General features: G+C 42.2%; 1 protein-coding gene across 3 annotated transcripts in view; it reads left to right on the forward strand.

The window, feature by feature from the left end:
• Positions 1-19,146, forward strand: part of lrrc56 (leucine rich repeat containing 56) — a 38,493-nt gene that overhangs the window by 5,257 nt on the left and 14,090 nt on the right. For 2 of the 3 annotated variants that reach the window (XM_014125150.3, XM_082957281.1), the window contains exons 3-4: positions 6,915-7,002; positions 7,784-7,844. In XM_014125150.3, the coding sequence (XP_013980625.3) occupies positions 6,915-7,002; positions 7,784-7,844 (149 nt within the window). Of the gene's footprint in view, positions 1-6,395; positions 6,500-6,914; positions 7,003-7,783; positions 7,845-19,146 lie in introns of those variants that run through there. The other variant, XM_082957282.1, reaches the window with a different exon arrangement.

Genomic DNA, 19,146 nt, shown 5'->3' on the forward strand with positions numbered 1-19,146 from the left:
GGAGTGGCTCAAGAAGAAGCACATTAAGGTCCTGGAGTGGCCTAGCCAGTCTCCAGACCTTAATCCCATAGAAAATCTGTGGAGGGAGCTGAAGGTTCGAGTTGCCAAACGTCAGCCTCGAAACCTTAATGACTTGGAGAAGATCTGCAAAGAGGAGTGGGACAAAATCCCTCCTGAGATGTGTGCAAACCTGGTGGCCAACTACAAGAAACGTCTGACCTCTGTGATTGCCAACAAGGGTTTTGCCACCAAGTACTAAGTCATGTTTTGCAGAGGGGTCAAATACTTATTTCCCTCATTAAAATGCAAATCAATTTAAAACATTTTTGAGATGCGTTTTTCTGGATTTTTTTGTTGTTATTCTGTCTTTCACTGTTCAAATAAACCTACCATTAAAATTATAGACTGATCATTTCTTTGTCAGTGGGAAAATGTACAAAATCAGCAGGGGATCAAATACTTTTTTCCCCTCACTGTAATTCAAGTTTAGCATTTTAAAAGGCTAATTGATCATTAGAAAACCCTTTTGCAATAATGTTAGCACAGCTGGAAACTGTTGTTCTGATTAAAGAAGCAATAAAATTGGCCTTTAGACTAGTTGAGCATCTGGAGCATCAGCATTTGTTGATTCGATGCGTTTTTCTGGATTTGGCATGCGTTTTTCTGGATTTTTTTGTTGTTATTCTGTCTTTCACTGTTCAAATAAACCTACCATTAAAATTATAGACTGATCATTTCTTTGCCAGTGGGCAAACGTACAAAATCAGCAGGAGATCCAATACTTTTTTCCCTCACTGTAGCTAACACTACCATCACAACCACCATTGAAACACAGGAGTGATGGTTGCTGATAATGGGCTCTGTACGCCTATGTAGATATTCAATTCAAAATCAGCCGTTTCCAGCTACAATAGTCATTTACAACATTAACAATGTCTACAGTGTATTTCTGATTCAATTGTATGTTATTTTAATGGACAAAAAATAGCTTTTCTTTCAAAATCAAGGACATTTCTAAGTGACCCCAAACCTTTGAATGGTAGTGTATATATAAATATATTATCCAAGTATGAAACGTTGATATTTGGTTGCGTTCCCAATTCAATATCCAGTTGATTGATAAGATGGATTCATGTCTCCTTCTCAACCAAAAATCTAACCAACCATCCTTCATATAAAAGACAATATCCAAAGGTGAAAGTTTATTATTAATATCATTAATTTGGCATCCTATTTATATGGCTAATGATAATTACTTCTAAAGATGCAATCAACCATGAATGAATGATAGTATACCTAGCTACTCTTTGAAATGGTGTCATTTGGGCAAATCGGATGTCAATGTTGCCTACATAAACCCAACCTCACTCTGAATTTACATTCACATACAGCTTGTGAAGGAAAGTTAGTTACTTTCAAATATTCAATGTTATTTAGCTGGTCTACACAAATGAGTATGGAAGCTGATCAATGTCTAAATGTGTTGACATGATAGCCCAGCTTGTTTCCAAAGGTTGCGAGTTCGAATCTCATCAACTTTAGCTAATTAGCAACTTTCCAACTACTTACAACTTTTTAGCTATTTTGCAACTACTGAGCATGTTAGCTAACACTTCCCCTAACCCTAACCCTTTTAGCTAAATCCTTCCCCTAGTCCTTACCTTAACCCTTTAACCTACAGTGCATTCGGAAAGTATTCAGACCCGTTGACTTTTTCCACATTTTGTTACATGTATACCTTATTGTTTTTTTCCTCGTCAATCTACACACAATAACCCATAATGACAAAGCGAAAACCGGTTTTTAGAATTTTTCCATTTATCCTCCTTGAGATGGTAATTCAACTTGATTTGGAAAGGAACACACCTGTCTATATAAGGTGCCACAGTTGACAGTGCATGTCAGAGCAAAAACCAAGCCATGAGGTCGAAGGAATTGTCTGTAGAGTACCGAGACAGGATTGTGTTGAGGCACAGATCTGGGGAAGGGTACCAAAAATGTCTGCAGCATTGAAGGTCTCCAAGAACACAGTGGCCACCATCATTTTTAAATGGAAGAAGTTTGGAACCACCAAGACTCTTCCTAGAGCTGGCTGCCTGGCCAAACTGAACAATTGGAGGAGAAGGGCCTTGGTCAGGGAGGTTACCAAAGACCTGATGGTCACTCTGACAGAGCTCCAGAGTTCCTCTGTGGAGGTGGGAGAAACTTCCAGAATGAAAACCGTCTCTTCAGCACTCCACCAATCAGGCCTTTATGGTAGAGTGGCGAGACAGAAGCCACTCCTCAGTAAAAGGCATATGACAGCCTGCTTGGAGTTTTCCAAAAAGCTAGTCAGGCTGAGGGAAAGATGAACAGAGCAAAGTACAGAGGGATCTTTGATGAAAACCTGCCCCGGAGCACTCAGGACCTCTGACTGGGGCGAAGGTTCACCTTCCAACAGGACAACAACCCTAAGCACACAGCCAAGACAATGCAGGAGTTGCTTCTGGACAAGTCTCTGAATGTCCTTGAGTGGCCCAGCCAGAGTCCGGACTTGAACATCTCTGGAGAGACCTGAAAATAGCTGTGCAGCGACACTCCCCATCCAACCTGACAGAGCTGGACAGAATGTGCAGAGAAGAATGGGAGAAACTCCCCAAATACAGGTGTGCTAAGCTTGTAGCGTCAAACCCAAGAAGCCTCCAGATCAAGCAATGGCGCCGAAGGAGATGGCTGCCGTTTTACAATCCTGTAACCAATTGTGCTATTGTGTATGTTTTTTCACGTTATTTTGTACATAATGTTTCTGCCACCGTGTCTTATGACAGAAAAGAGCTTCTAGATATCAGGACAGCGATTACTCACCCCATACTGGAGGAATACTTTTTCTTCAACGAGTCGGACGGGAAGGATTTACTTCAGACTCCCGACAAGGTCCTCATCCCCTTAATCCGCAGCAGAAAGGTATCGTGGACGAAGATCCGGGTGCCTTGTTAGGATCCATCGCCGAGACGGTAATCTACCTTTACCATCGGTCCTATTTGCCAACGTACAATCAATCGATAATAAATTAGACGAAATAAGATCACGTATATCCTACCAAAGAGACATTAAAAACTGTGATATCTTGTGTTTCACTGAGTTGTGGCTGAATGACGACATGAATAATATACAGCTGGTGGGTTTTAAGCTTTTTCGGTAGGATAGAACAGCGGCCTCTGGTAAGACAAGGGTTGGCAGTCTATGTATACTTGTAAAAACAGCTGGTGCACGAATTCTAAGGAAGTCTCAAGGTTTTGCTCACTTGAGATAGTGTGGTCTACAGCTTATCATGAGATACTCTATCTACCAAGAGAATTTATCTGTATTTTTCGTAGCTGTCTACATACCACCACAAACCGATGCTGGCACTAAGACTGCACTCAATGAGCTATATACGGCCATAAGTAAACAGGGAAACGCTCAACCACAGGTGGCCGGGGACTTTAATGCAGGAAAACTTAAGTCCGTTTTACCTAATTTCTACCAGCATGTCAAATGTGTAACCAGAGGGAAAAAACACTAGACCACCTTTACTCCACACACAGATGTGTACAAAGCTCTCCTTCGCCCTCCATTTGGCAAATCTGACTATATTTCTATCCTCCTGATTCCTGCTTACAAACAAAAACTAAAGCAGGAAGCACCAGTGACTCAGTCAATAAGAAAGTGGTCAGATGAAGCAGATGCTAAGCTACAGGACTGTTTTGCTAGCACAGACTGGAATATGTTTCGGGATTCCTCCGATGGCATTGAGGAGTACACCACATCAGTCACTGGCTTCATCAATAAGTGCATCGATGACGTCGTCCCCACAGTGACCGTACGTACATATCCCAACCAGAAGCCATGGATTACAGGCAACATCTGCACTGAGCTAAAGGCTAGAGCTGGCGCTTTCAAGGAGCGCGACTCTAACCCGGAAGCTTATAAGAAATCCCGCTATGCCCTTCAACAAACCATCAAACAGGCCAAGCTTCAATTCAGCTAAATTACTTCTATGCTCGCTTTGAGGTAAGTAATAATGAAACATGCATGAGAGCATCAGCTGATCCGGACAACTGTGTGATTACGCTCTCTGTAGCCGATGTGAGTAAGACCTTTTCAACAAGTACACTTTTTTTGAACCTTTATTTATCTAGGCAAGTCAGTTAAGAACAAATACTTATTTTCAATGACAGCCTAAAAACTTGACTTACCCAGTTGCGGCCCACTTTTTGGAAGCAAACCACTCGATTTTGTCTCTGCGTTATATTTGTATCGAACATGTCACCCTCCCTAGGAGAGGGGGTGACCTTGATAATTTATTGTTAAAACGAGAGGCTGCTTGGATCTTTAACTTAAAGACCCTTGCTCCCTTCGGTCTCAACATAGACTTTGATCTGAAGCCATTCTTGTGATTATTGTGACTTTGCCATTGTAATTGTTTGTAAGCTTGTGTAGTCCAAAATGAATCTATGATCGTATGCTATCCATTTGTTTTTTGTATGCTGTTCTTTGTATGCCATTTTTATATTTGAGAATTAACCAATGATATTAGTCCACACTTGGCCATGATTACAGACACCTGTGTTTCTTTTGACACTATATAAACGAGTCATCCCGCAGTGTTTGATTATACCCTGATGAAGACAGCTGGCTTTCGAAACGTTGGATATTACATTTTTGCATCTGAGCTCCTGGAGTGTGCGGCTCTCCCTTATTTTCAAGTTTTCTACTCCGCTAGCCAGCACCTCGCCTTAATAGGTGTGCGCTTCTTTTTCTTATAGATTACAGCCTGGATTCAAACCAGGGTGTCTGTAGTGACACCTCAAGCACTGAGATGCAGTGATTTAGACCGCTGCGCCACTTGGGAGCCTGAACATTCACACATCCGCAGGGCCAGAAGGATTACCAGGACGCGTACTCCGAGCATGCACTGACCAACTGGAAAGTGTCTTCACTGACATTTTTAACCTCTCCCTGTCTGAGTCGGTATTACAAACATGTTTCAAGCAGACCACCATAGTGCCTGTGCCAAGAACGCTAAGGTAACCTGCCTTAATGACTACCGACCCGTAGCACTCACGTCTGTAGCCATGAAGTGCTTTGAAAGGCTGGTCATGGCTCACATCAACACCATTATCCCAGAAACCCTAGACCCACTCCAATTAGCATACCACCCAAACAGATCCACCGATGATGCAATCTGTATTGCACTCCACACTGCCCTTTCACACCTGGACGAAAGGAACACCGATGTGAAAATGTTATTCATTGACTACAGCTCAGCGTTCAACACCATAGTGCCCTCAAAGCTCATCACTAAGCTAAGGACCCTGGGACTAAACACCTCCCTCTGCAACTGGATCCTGGACTTCCTGACGGGCAAGCCCCAGGTGGTAAGGATTGGTAACAACACATCCGCCAGGCTGATCCTCAACACGGGGGCTCCTCAGATACACGGTGTGTTCAATAAAGACAAGAAAACTTATAATTGTTTGTATGTTATTAGTTTAAGTAGACTGGGTTTGTCTGTTGATGTGACCTAGATGAAGATCAGCTAAAATTTTATGACCAATTTATGCAGAAATCCAGGTATTTCCAAAGGGTTCACATACTTTTTCTTGCCATACTTTTTCTTGCATAGTCACTTTAATAACTCTACCGACGTGTACATATTACCTCGACTAACCGGTGCCCCCGCACATTGACTCTGTACCGATACCCCCTGTATATAGCCTCGCTATTGTTATTTACCTGCTGCTCTTTAATTATTTGTTACTTTTATTTTAAGTATGTTTTTCTTAAAACTGCATTGTTGGTCAAGGGCTTGTAAGTAAGTATTTGTAAAGTGTCTGAATACTTATGTAAATGTAATATTCATTTTTTATTTTTATACATTTACCTAAAATTCTAAAAACCTGTTTTTGCTTTGTCATTATGGGGTATTGTGTGTAGACTGATGAGGGAAAAAACAATTTAATCAATTTTAGAATAAGGTCTACAACGTAACAAAATGTGGAAAAAGTCAAGGGGTCTGAATACTTTCCGAATGCACTGTAACTCCTAAACTTAACCTTAACCCAACCCCTAACCCCTAGCCTAGCTTAGCCAGCTAGCTAGAATTCGTATAATACTGTATCATGCAAATGCATAATGGACATCCACAGATTAATACATAATGGACATCCACAATTTAATACATACCATACGAAAAGTAACATATCATGCTAAAAGGAGTGTCTCATTTACGTACAGAATAATACGAAAAGGCTCTGAGACCAGGTTATACATAGAGGTAGGCATCTGGATGGAAGACTAGTTCTCAATGAAGTGCATTATCCCTCATAGACCAGCACAAGTCACTGTTCAGGCTGGAATCGTTTGACTGTGGCTTCAAATTTTGTTTCAATACACCTCTTTATTTAGGTTGATGGCATGATGTTGAAGCAATGACGTTGATTCAAACATATCATTTTACTATCAACATTGAAACAAGGTAAACATAAATCTAATCATATGAAATTCTACATACTTTCAACCACCCAATATAAAGTATATTATATATAGGATGAAAAATATTGTTTACGTTTCTACATGGAAGTTTCTATGCACTTTCAACGTATACATAGTTCTGATGACTATGTTGAAATTAGATTGACGTAACAACCTGTTAGTCAGGTTAAGTCATTGTATTTAAGTTAAGTTTTACACTAATTTCAATGTTTGCAACACTGGTTGAAATTAGATAAACAGTACTGGTTGATAACTTTTTGCAAATCCTAATGCTTTCCACGTAGATTCCACATCACAATAGGATGACAAATGACGTTGAAACAACATTCATTCAACCAGTGTGCTGTTACATAATGTAGGCTAAGAGAATCAATACATATTTATCTCTGACCCCATAGAAAGCCTTGTCGGGAACAGAAGACCTCGTTCGGGTCACTTCCCTGGAAATGTGTGTGGACACTCAGGAGAGCACTCTGGGCAACTTTGGTGAGAGACAATCACTGGTCAAGCAGCACACACTACCCTTTCAGTCCACTACATGTGTACTACCATACTGTATTTGTATTGTATTACAAATAGATATATACATATTTTTGCTTGCAGTATTTGAATTTATAGGGGACTATGTACTGTATATGAAGTGTATATCAATAGTACTGTATGTGAATCCTCGTTTTTAATCAAACACGAAGTGGGCATTATGCCATACCTACTGCAAATGTGGAAATGTACAGGGTTGATCGACTCACACTTGATGAGTTCATGTAATGACTTATAGCATAGATAAATGAAGACAGTCACAATCTATACAGACATGGTTTCTTGTCAGACATAGATAAAGGCCAGACAAAAAACACTAGCTGTGTGACACACAACACAGAACATGCCAAATTCACCCTCAGGTTTGTACTGTACCAAAGCTCTCTCACTGGGCACAACTCCCTCCCTCTCTCTTCTCACTGGTTTAAAAGATAAGGCCAGAAAGAACCGCACCATCATGCTCACCTATGTCCTTAGGAAAACCTCAGTTGCACAACGTGTGCAGGCATGACTGAAGTTTGTCTGCACAGGGGTGAATCACGTGCGTCTGGCTAGTGCACTAGCAGCAGAGTCCATCTCACTCTCAATCTCTGCTAATTAATGGAGTTTATAGGCCTGTTGAGGCATGGCTGGGAGGGAGCCAGCCATCTGTTTAAGACCCAATCAAATCAAGTCATCGGCCCTCTGTGACGTGTGAGGAACGTCTCTCTATCTTATCATCTTGCAGGTGCCTACTTGCCCAAGCTGGTGCAGCTGAAAATGAACAACAGTATGATAATGTCAGTGAGGTAAGTGGAAAGTTCCACTATAGTGCTCTGTCTCTGTATGTCTATTATAGTTATGTGTTGTAGTTTTTTACTTCTCTTTGACTAGGTAAAACAAAGCACTTTCTGCATTCCAAGTACTACAAATATTACTGCTAGCAGTACTTCACAGTAAAAAGGCAGGTAGCCCTGTACAGTTGAAGTCGGAAGTTTACATACATTTTAGCCAAATACATTTAAACTCAGTTTTTCACAATTCCTGACATTTAATCCTAGTAAAAATGCCCTGTCTTAGGTCAGTTAGGATCACCACTTTATTTTAAGAATGTGAAATGTCAGAATAATAGGAGAGAGAATTATTTATTTTAGTTTTTATTTCTTTCATCACATTCCCAGTGGGTCTGCCCACAACCTTTCTATAGGATTGAAGTCAGGGCTTTGTGATGGCCACTCCAATACCTTGACTTTGTCGTCCTTAAGCCATTTTGTCACAACTTTGGAAGTATGCTTGGGTCATTATCCATTTGGAAGACCTATTTGCGACCAAGCTTTAACTTCCTGACTGATGTCTTGAGATGTTGCTTCAATATATCCACATAATTTTCTTTCCTCATGATGCCATCTATTTTGTGAAGTGCACCAGTCCCTCCTGCAGCAAAGCACCCCCACAAAATGATGCTGCCACCCCCATGCTTCATGGTTGGGATGGTGTTCTTTGGCTTGCAAGCCTCCTCCTTTTCCTTCCAAACATAATGATGGTCATTATGGCCAAACACTTCTATTTTTGTTTCATCAGACCAGAGGACATTTCTCCAAAATGTACGATCTTTGTCCCCATGTGCAGTTGCAAACCGTTGACTGGCTTTTTCATGGCGGTTTTGGAGCAGTGGCTTCTTCCTTGCTGAGTGGCCTTTCAGGTTATGTCGATATAAGACTTGTTTTACTGTGGATATAGATACTTTTGCACCTGTTTCCTCCAGCATCTTCACAAGGTCCTTTGCTGTTGTTCTGGGATTGATTTGCACTTTTCACACCAAAGTACGTTCATCTCTAGCAGACAGAACGCGTCTCCTCCTGAGCGGTATGATGGCTGTGTGGTCCCATGGTGTTTATACTTGAGTACTATTGTTTGTACAGATTAACGTGGTACCTTCAGGCGTTTGAAAATTGCTCCCAAGGATGAACCAGACATGTGGAGGTCTACAATTATTTTCTGAGGTCTTGGCTGATTTCTTTTGATTTTCCCATGATGTCAAGCAAAGAGGCACTGAGTTTGAAGGTAGGCCTTGAAATACATCCACAGGTACACCTCCAATTGACTCAAATTATGTCAATTAGCCTAACAGAAGCTTCTAAGGCCATGACATCATTTTCGGGAATTTTCCAAGCTGTTTAAAGGCACAGTCAACTTAGTGTATGTAAACTTCTTACCCACTGGAATTGTGATACAGTGAATTATAAGTGAAATAATCTGTCTGTAAACAATTGTTGGAAAAATGACTTGTGTCATGCACAAAGTAGATGTCCTAACTGACTTGCCAAAACTATAGTTTGTTAACAAGAAATATGGGGATGAGGTAGGTAGTTGGTTGAATGGGCTATTTACAGGGGCTGTGTAACTAACTTTAAGTGTCAGCTGTCAGAGCACTACCGAAGTTAGTGAGGGAGATGTATGTCTCCAACTTCAGTGATTTTTGCAATTCATTCCAGTCATTGGCAGCAGAGAACTGGAAGGAAAGGCGGCCAAAGCGGGTGTTGGCTTTGGGGATGACCAGTGAAATATACCTGCTGGAGCGTGTGCTACGGGTGGGTATTGCTATGGTGACCAGTGAGCTGACATAAGGCGGAGCTATACCTAGCAAAGACTTATAGATGACCTGGAGCCAGTGGGTTAGGCGATGAATATGTAGCAAGGACCAGCCAACGAGAGCATACAGGTCGCAATGGTGGATAGTATATGGGGCTTTGGTGACAAAACAGATAGCACTGCGATAGACTGCATCCAATTTGCTGAGTAGAGTGTTGGAGGCTAATTTGTAAATGACATAGCCGAAGTCAAGGATCGGTAGGATCGGTAGGAGAGTCAGTTTTACGAGGGTAAGTTTGGCAGTATGAGTGAAGGAGGCTTTGTTGCGAAATAGGAAGCCGATTCTAGATTTAACTTTGGATTGGAGATGCTTTATGTGAGTCTGGAAGGAGAGTTTACAGTCTAGCCAGACACCTAGGTATTTGTAGTTGTCCACATATTCTAAGTAAGAACCGTCCAGAGTAGTGATGCTAGTCGGGCAGGTGGGTGCGGGCAGCGATCAGTTGAAGAACATGCATTTAATTTTACTAGCATTTAAGAGCAGTTGGAGGCCACATAAGGAGTGTTGTATGGCATAGAAGCTCGTTTGGAGGTTTGTTAACACAGTGTCCAAAGAAGGGCCAGATGTATACAGAATGGTGTTGTCTGCGTAGAGATGGATCAGAGAATCACCCGCAGCAAGAGCAACATTGATATATACAGAGAAAAGAGTCGGCCCGAGAATTGAACCCTGTGGCACCCCCATAGAGACTGCCAGTGGTCCGGACAACAGGCCCTCCGATTTGACACACTGAACTCTATCTGAGAAGTAGTTAGTGAACCAGGCGAGGCAGTCATTAGAGAAGCCAAGGCTGTTGAGTCTGCCGATAAGAATATGGTGATTGACAGAGTTGATAGCCTTGGCCAGGTCGATGAAGACGGCTGCACAGTACTGTCTTTTATCGATGGTGGTTATGATATCGTTTAGGACCTTGAGCGTGGCTGAGGTGCACCCGTGACCAGCTCGGATTGCATAGTGGAGAAGATACGGTGGGATTCAAAAAGGTCGGTGATCTGTTTTGTTAACTTGGCTTTCGAAGACTTTAGAAAGGCAGGGCAGGATGGATATAGCTCTATAACAGTTTGGGTCTAGAGTGTCACCCCCTTTGAAGAGGGGGATGACCGCGGCCGCTTTCCAATCTTTAGGAATCTCAGACGATACGCAAAGAGAGGTTGAACAGACTAGTAATAGGGGTTGCAACAATGGCGGCGGATCATTTTAGGAAGAGAGGGTCCAGATTGTCTAGCTTAGCTGATTTGTAGGGATCCAGATTTTGCCGCTCTTTCAGAACATCAGCTATCTGGATTTGGGTGAAGGAGAAGCGGGGGGGGGGGGCTTGAGGTGAGTTTCTGCGGGGGGTGCAGAGCTGTTGGCCGGGGTTGGGGTAGCCAGGTGGAAAGCATGGCCAGCCGTAGAGAAATGATTTTTGAAATTCTCGATTTATCAGTGGTGACAGTGTTTCCTAGTCTCAGTGCAGTGGGCAGCTGGGAGGAGGTAGTCTTGTTCTCCATGGACTTTACAGTGTCCCAAAACCTTTTGGAATTTGTGCTGCAGGATGCAAATTTCTGTTTGAAAAAACTTGCCTTTGCTTCGCTAACTGACTGTGTGTATTGGTTCCTGACTTCCCTGAAAAGTTGCATAACGCGGGGACTATTTGATGCTAGTGCAGTACGCCACAGGGTGTTTTTGTGCTGGTCAAGGGCAGTCAAGTCTGGAGTGAACTGAGTGCTATATCTGTTCTTAGTTCTACATTTTTTGAAAGGGGAATGCTTATTTAAGAGGGTGAGGAAAGCACTTTTAAAGAACAACCAGGCATCCTCTACTAACGGGATGAGGTCAATATCCTTCCAGGATACCTGGGCCAGGTTGATTAGAAAGGCCTGCTCGCAGAAGTGTTTTAGGGAGTGTTTGACAGTGATGAGGGGTGGTCGTTTGACTGCGGACCCATAACGGACGCAGGCAACGAGGCGGTGATCGCTGAGATCCTTGTTGAAAACAGCAGAGGTGTATTTAGAGGGCATGTTGGTCTGGATGATATCTAAGAGGTTGCCCATGTTTATGGATTTGGGATTAAATGTACAGCTGTGTGTCGTCCGCATAGCAGTGAAAGTTGACATTGTGTTTCCGAATGACATCACCAAGAGGTAGAATATATAGTTTAAACAATAGTGGTCCTAAACTGGAACCTTGAGGAACACCAAAACGTACAATTGATTTGTCATAGGGCAAACCATCCACAAAGACAAACTGATATCTTTCCGACAGATCAGATCTAAACCATGCAAGAACTTGTCTGTGTAGACCAATTTAGGGTTTCTAATCTCTCCAAAAGAATGTGGTGATCGATGGTGTCAAAAGCAGCACTAAGATCTAGGAGCATGAGGACAGATGCAGAGCCTTGGTCGGACGCCATTACAAGGTCATTTACCACCTCTCAGTGCTATGATGGGGTCTAAAACCAGACTGAAGCAGTTCATAGACATTATTTGTCTTCAGGAAGGCAGGGAGTTGCTGTGCAACAGCTTTTTCTAAAATGTGTGAGAGTAATGGGAGATTCGATATAGGACGATTAGTTTTTTTACATTTTCAGGGGTCAAAGTTTGGCTTTTTCAAGAAAGGCTTTATTACTGCCACTTTTAGTGAATTTGGTACACATCCGGTGGATAGGGAGCCATTTATTATGTTCAACATAGGAGGGCAAAGCACAGGAAGTAGCTCTTTCAGTAGTTTAGTTGGAATAGGGTTCAGTATGCAGCTTGACGGTTTGGAGGCCATGACTATTTTCATGAATGTGTCGAGATACAGGATTAAATAAACTTGTGTCTCCGTTGATCCTAGGTCCTGGCACTCAGGACAACTGAGCTTTGGAGAAATACGCAGGTTCAAAGAGGAGTCTGTAATTTGCTTTCTAATTATCATGATCTTTTCGTTGAAAAAGTTCATGAATTCATCACTGTTGAAGTGAAAGCCATCCTCTCTTGTTGAATGCTGTTTTTTAATTAGCTTTGCAACAGTATCAAAAATACATTTAGGATTTTTCTTATTCTCTTCAATTAGGCTGGAAAAATAGGTTGATGGAGCAGCGGTGAGGGCTCTTCAATATTGCACGGTACTGTCTTTCCAAGCTAGTCAGGGCTTGGGTATTTTCTGTATACCAGGGAACAAATTTCTTGTGACAAATGTTTTTGGTTTTTAGGGGTGCGACTGCATCTAGGGTATTATACAGGGTTACATTTAGATCCTCAGTTAGGTGGTTAACCGATTTTTGTACTCTGATGTCCTTGGATAGGTGGAGGTAGTCTGGAAGGGCATCTAGGAATCTTTTGGTTGTCCGAGAATTTATAGCACGGCTTTTGATGATCCTTGGTCGGGGTCTGAGCAGATTATTTGTTGCGATTGCAAACTTAATAAAATGGTGGTCCGATAGTCCAGGATTATGAGAAAAAACATTTAGATCCACAATATTTATTCCACGGTACAAAACTAGATCCAGGGTATGACTGTGGCAATGAGTAGGTCCGGATACATGTTGGACAAAACCTAGTGGGTCTGTGGAATTTTCCATGACAGGAATGGAGGAGATCTTTATTCCAGTGAGATTTCTTCGGCGAACACCGCCATGTTTAGTTTTGCTCAACCTAAATTGAGGCACAGACACGGTCTCAATGGGGATAGCTGAGCTGACTACACTGACTGTGCTAGTGGCAGACTCCACTAAGCTTGCAGGCTGGCTAACAGATTGCGGCCTCCACCCTATCTCATTGTGGAGCCCTGTCTATGTTGATAGATAAGATGAGAGCACTCCTCCAGCTAGGACGGAGTCTGTCACTCCTCAGCAGGCGAGGCCTGGTCCAGTTTTTGGGTGAGTCCCAGAACGAGGGCCAATTATCTACAAATTCTATCTTTTGGGAGGGGTAGAAAACTGTTTTCAACCAGCAATTGAGTTGTGAGACTCTGCTGTAGAGCTCATCACTCCCCCTAACTGGGAGGGGGCCAGAGACAATTACTCGATGCCGACACATCTTTCTAGCTATGTTGCGCTTGGTGACCTCTGACTGTTTCATCCTAACATCGTTGGTGCTGACGTGGATAACAATATCCCTATACTCTCTACAATAGCCTTAGCCAGCACCATCTTCAGATTAGTCTTTTTGTCGGTAGCACTGCCCCCTGTGTATGATCGCTGGATAATTATTTTAAATAATATTGTGGGTAATGGAGTCGCCAAAGACTAAGGTTTTCAATTTGTCAGAGTCCGACTCGCTGCTTAATGGGGAGAACCGATTGAAAGTTTGTCGGCTGAATGAGCAACACCGGTTGAGCATGCCGACAGCATTTCTTTCCAGAAGCCTAGAGAATATGTTCCGGCTGCGGGGACCGTGCGGGGGGATTTATACTACAATCTGAATTTACTGGTGGCACAGACGCTGTTTCATCCTTTCCTAAACTTAAATTGCCCTTGCCTAACGGTTGCATATGAAGCTGTGCTTGCAACACGGCTATCCTCACCATAAGGCAATAGTTCTCGTGTATATTATGAGTACAGCAACTGCAATTAGATGGCATAGTGTTAATGTTACTACTTAGCTTTTTTGCCTGGTGGAGGTCCTGTAGAACCATGTCTAGATAAAGCGTCCGGGGTGAAAAAGTTTAATAACAAAATTAGAGTGAGGAAAAAACGTAGGTAAATGTATTAAAAGTAAAAAACTAAAAGTTTGGCAGATAGCCAAGGAGCAACAAACAGCACAGTAGCACAGAGACAAGTCCAGAAGTTGAGGGCGGAACTAGACTGTAGCAGCAGGCGTCACCAACAATAAAAGTTAAAGAATAGGATTAAGCCAGTGGCTCAGATGGTACAATCCCAGCCTCCCACAAAGAGAGCCGTAATTGGAACCAGAGCTAGTGTCGCCCCATGGGGATCCCTGTCACGCTTCAGCCTGGTCTGGTTGTCTGCATCAGGAAACACCCTGGAGCAGGAGGCTCTAGAGGACAGGGATATGGTTAAGAGCTGTGCTTTGAAGACTGAGACCCTGTTGGTTGGGCATGGGATGGGAACATCACACAGTACAGGTGCAGGGTCTTTATTTCCACTTAGGCAGGCCGTAGGGAGCTGTAACAGTAGGACGAGGGGGAGCAGCAAATTTGACTGAGGTCCTCTGTCTGTGGAGCGGATGCACCCCACCTGTAAATTGCACAGCAGACAGACAGTAGCCTGCTTGCCAGAACAGTTTTTGCTTTAGCCAGAACCTTTTTCATTCGTATGTATGGTGGTACAATGCACACAGATCGGGGAACCAGGCAAGACTGACAAGGTGCTGCTGGACAAGCCTGTCGTTGTAGGATGAAGATGAAGTCAGATGCATCTGGGGAACAGGAAGCAGAGAACGCAAGAGGACACAACAGGAGCAGAGGGAAGAAATATACCTGTGTAACACACCCTGGGAGTCCTGTAGAGGGAGTGAAGTATAAGAGAGGAGAGGGAAGATAGAGAGCTGTACATGAACAAGGGATAAGAGAGGAGAGGAGCAGAGTGGAGATAGAGAACTGTGTGACCCACCCTGTGATGAGCAGCTAAGGGCCGGCTGGACGTGAACAGCCCCTGATAGCATTTCCTGCTCTGGGCTGCGGGGGCTGAGGAGGAGAGAGTGTTGGGGAGGGAGGGTGGTGGTCAGGGACAACTGGATACTGGGGCTGCTGGTGTTGTGAGAAGTCAGGTGAGAAAGTGGGGAGTGTGCCTCCTGAGGCTAAGGTTGGGGAGCTTTTGAGAGTATGCTGAAGTTGGGGACTGACCAGAAGTCAGATCAATTGAAATGTAATCTATGGCCCTGGGAGTGAATGCGGTGGCTGGGAAGAGTTGGGATTGGAATGCTGGAGGGGTTATTGAGAGTGCCGTGTGCTGACTGGGTTCTGGAGGCCAGTCGGGGGGGACTGTGAGGAGTGTGCTGAGTGGAGGTCCAGGGGGACTGATAACAGAGGCTGGGTAGAGCGGGAAAAGAGTGCAGGGGAGAGAGAGATGGGACAGTGGCAGATGGAGGGGCCAACAGCACAGGAATTAAATCATCAACATGTATTGATCACATTTTTACTAACGCTGCAGATATTTGCTTTAATTAAAGCAGTCTCCAAATCCATAGGATATAGTGATCACAATATAATAGCCATATCTAGGAAAACCAAACTTCCAAAGGCTGGGCCTAATATACTGTATAAGAGGTCATGCAATAAGTTTTGTAGTGATTCATATGTTTATGTTTATGAATATTTGCTGGTCTGTGGTGTGCAATGAGGAGCAACCAGACGCTGCACTTGACACATTTATGAAACTACTTATTCCAGTTACTAATAAGCATGCACCCATTAAGAATATGTAAAAACTGTTAAATCCCCATGGATTGATGAGGAATTGAAAAATTGTATGGTTGAGTGGGATGAGGCAAAAGGTATGGCAGTTAAGTCTGGCAGCCCAATTTATTGGCAAATGTACTGCAAATTAAGAAATCATGTGACTAAACTAAATACAAATAAAAAATAAACTACACTATGAAACAATGAGAAAATATATAAAGAATCATAGTAAAAAGCTTTGGGGCACCTTAAATGACATTTTGGGAAAAATGCCAACTCGGCTCCTTCATTCATTGAATCAGATGGCTCATTCATCACAAAGCCCACTGATATTGAAAACTACTTTAATGACTTCTTCATTAGCAAGATAAGCAAACTTAGGGATGACATGCCAGCAACAAACACTGACACTACACATCCGAGTATATCAGACCAAATTATGAAAGACAAGAATTGTACTTTTGAATTCCGTAAAGTCAGTGTGGTAGAGGTGAAAAAATGGTTGTTGTCTATCAACAATGACAAGCCACCAGGGTCTGACAGTCTAGATGGAAAATTACTGAGGATAATAGCAGACGATATTGCCACTCCTATTTGCCACATCTTCAATTTAAGCCTACTAGAGAGCGTGTGCCCTCAGGCCTGGAGGGAAGCTAAAGTCATTCTGCTACCCTCCTTTACTGGCTCAAATAGCTGACCAATCAGCCTGTTACCAACCCTTAGTAAACTTCTGGGGAAAATTTTGTTTGACCAGATACAATGCTATTTTACAGTAAACAAATTGACAACAGAATTTCAGCATGCTTATAGGGAAGGACACTCAACAAGCACAGCACTTACACAAATGACTGATGATTGGCTGAGAGAAATTGATGATAAAATGATTGTGGGGGCTGTCTTGTTAGACTTCAGTGCAGCTTTTGACATTATCGATCATAGTCTGCTGCTGGAAAAACGTATGTGTTATGGCTTTACACCCCCTGCTATAATGTGGATAAAGAGTTACCTGTCTAACAGAACACAGAGGGTGTTCTTTAATGGAAGCCTATCAAATATATTCCAGTTAGAGTCAGGAATCCACAAGGGTAGCTGTTTAGGCCCCTTGCTTTTTTCAATCTTTACCAATGACATGCCACTGATTTTGAGTAAAGCCAGAGTTTCTATGTATGCGGATGACTCAACACTATACATGTCAGCTACTACAGCGACTGAAATGACTGCAACACTCAACAAAGAGCTGCAGTTAGTTTCAGAGTGGATGGCAAGGAATAAGTTAGCCCTAAATATTTCTAAAACTAAAAGCATTGTATTTGGAACAAAACACTTACTAAACCCTAAACCTCAAATAAATCTTGTAATAAATAATGTGGAAATTAAGTAAGTTGAGAGGACTAAACTGCTTGGAGGAACCCTAGATTGTAAACGGTCATGGTCAAAACATATTGATGCAGTAGTAGCTAAGATGGAGAGAAGTCTGTCTATAATAAAGCGATGCTCTGCCTTCTTAACAACACTATCCCTGACGCGACAACTACATGAAGCTGTACTCCAACTAGCCACCAACTAGCCACAACTGTAGAAGCCATCAGTTCCAAGAAACCATCAGTATCACAACAAGTGAACCCATTTCAATTCATATAAAATCATCCTTCATCTGTAACTTTCCTTTGCACTTCACCTGTGACAACCATGAGATGCGGGCAGGGTTGGGGACTAACGGATGACATGTAATCCGTTACATGTACAGTAAAGGATTACAAAAAACTGTAACTGAAACCTGTTACGTTACCAGCTAAAATATTGTACTCAGATTACAGATACTTTTGAAAAACTAGATGATTACTTTGAGGATTACTTTTAAATTCAGAAAGGATGTTTGCGAAAAAGAAATCTTTGACACTTCTTTGTTTTCTCAATGACATTAAAATCGGCGTTGTAAAAAGGCGCATGTTTAAGTTTGTTCCACCTTAGCGAGTCTGACCACAAGTCAGAGACCACTATGATGACACACCAAATGTGATTGATGGATCGCGGGAAAAGAGCAAGAATATGCGTTTTGTATGTCTTCCAATGCTGCGACTGCTGTCGGCATCCAAAGATTATCCAACTTGAATAAACGCTTAGAGGTAAGGATGACAGCAGTAGTGTAGTCTATGGCGATACGGATATCACTTATTATTGATATATACATAGCACATTGATGTGAATCACACTGCTGCTCTCTCATTTAGCTATTTGCGCCTGACATATTGTGGTTGTTGTGGATGGCTGTTCACAAATCTAAATGTGTATTTAAACCCAATAATGGTTGAATTCAACATGCTGCCAATCAATCATTGTTTTTGAAACCAGTGGACAGCCAGTGAAAAATGCAAAAGCTGCATAGTGCAGATCCCAGACTATGGAATAAAATTAAGGCTTTTATTGCTCAATCTAATTCATGCTGATAAAATTTTTCCATAGGCCTAATGGACACATGCTCAAACTCGTAAACTTTTGATAGACTTAAAGGGGTAATCTGTAGATGCTACATCCATTTTGTGACTTATCTTTACATTAATATATATAATATATATTATTTAATCGTATTATTATATGTAGTACTAAGCGATGACTTTGAAGAAGCCTACGTAACCAACCCATAAAGCAAAATTTAACATCCATATATGGCCAACTATGTAAACTTTAACATTGATTTATCCTGCAATAGATGTCGTTCAACTGGTAACATACATTTTTGTCTTCTTCTAATGCCTCTTAAGGGGAAAGTAATCTAAAAGTAACTGAATAGAATCAGATTACATTACTGAGTTTGGGTAATCCAAAAGTTACGTTACTGATTACAATTTTGGACAGGTAACTGTAATGGATTACATTTCGAAAGTAACCTACCCAACCCTGAGCTCGGGCAAGTATGATTAGGATTCGCTGTACCACAGCCTCTTGATACACAACATTGCCAATAGTATGTGGATTCGGCTATTTCAGCCACATCCGTTGCTGACAGGTGTATAAAATCGAGCACACAGCCAATCAAACTCCATAGACAAACATTGGCAGTAGAATGGCCTGTACTGAAGAGCTCAGTGGCTTTCAACGTGCCACCTATTCAACAAGACCAACTCCATATTAAT

Source organism: Salmo salar, chromosome 10 (assembly GCF_965601325.2).
Source record: "Salmo salar chromosome 10, fSalSal1, whole genome shotgun sequence".
Classification (NCBI taxonomy): domain Eukaryota; kingdom Metazoa; phylum Chordata; class Actinopteri; order Salmoniformes; family Salmonidae; genus Salmo; species Salmo salar.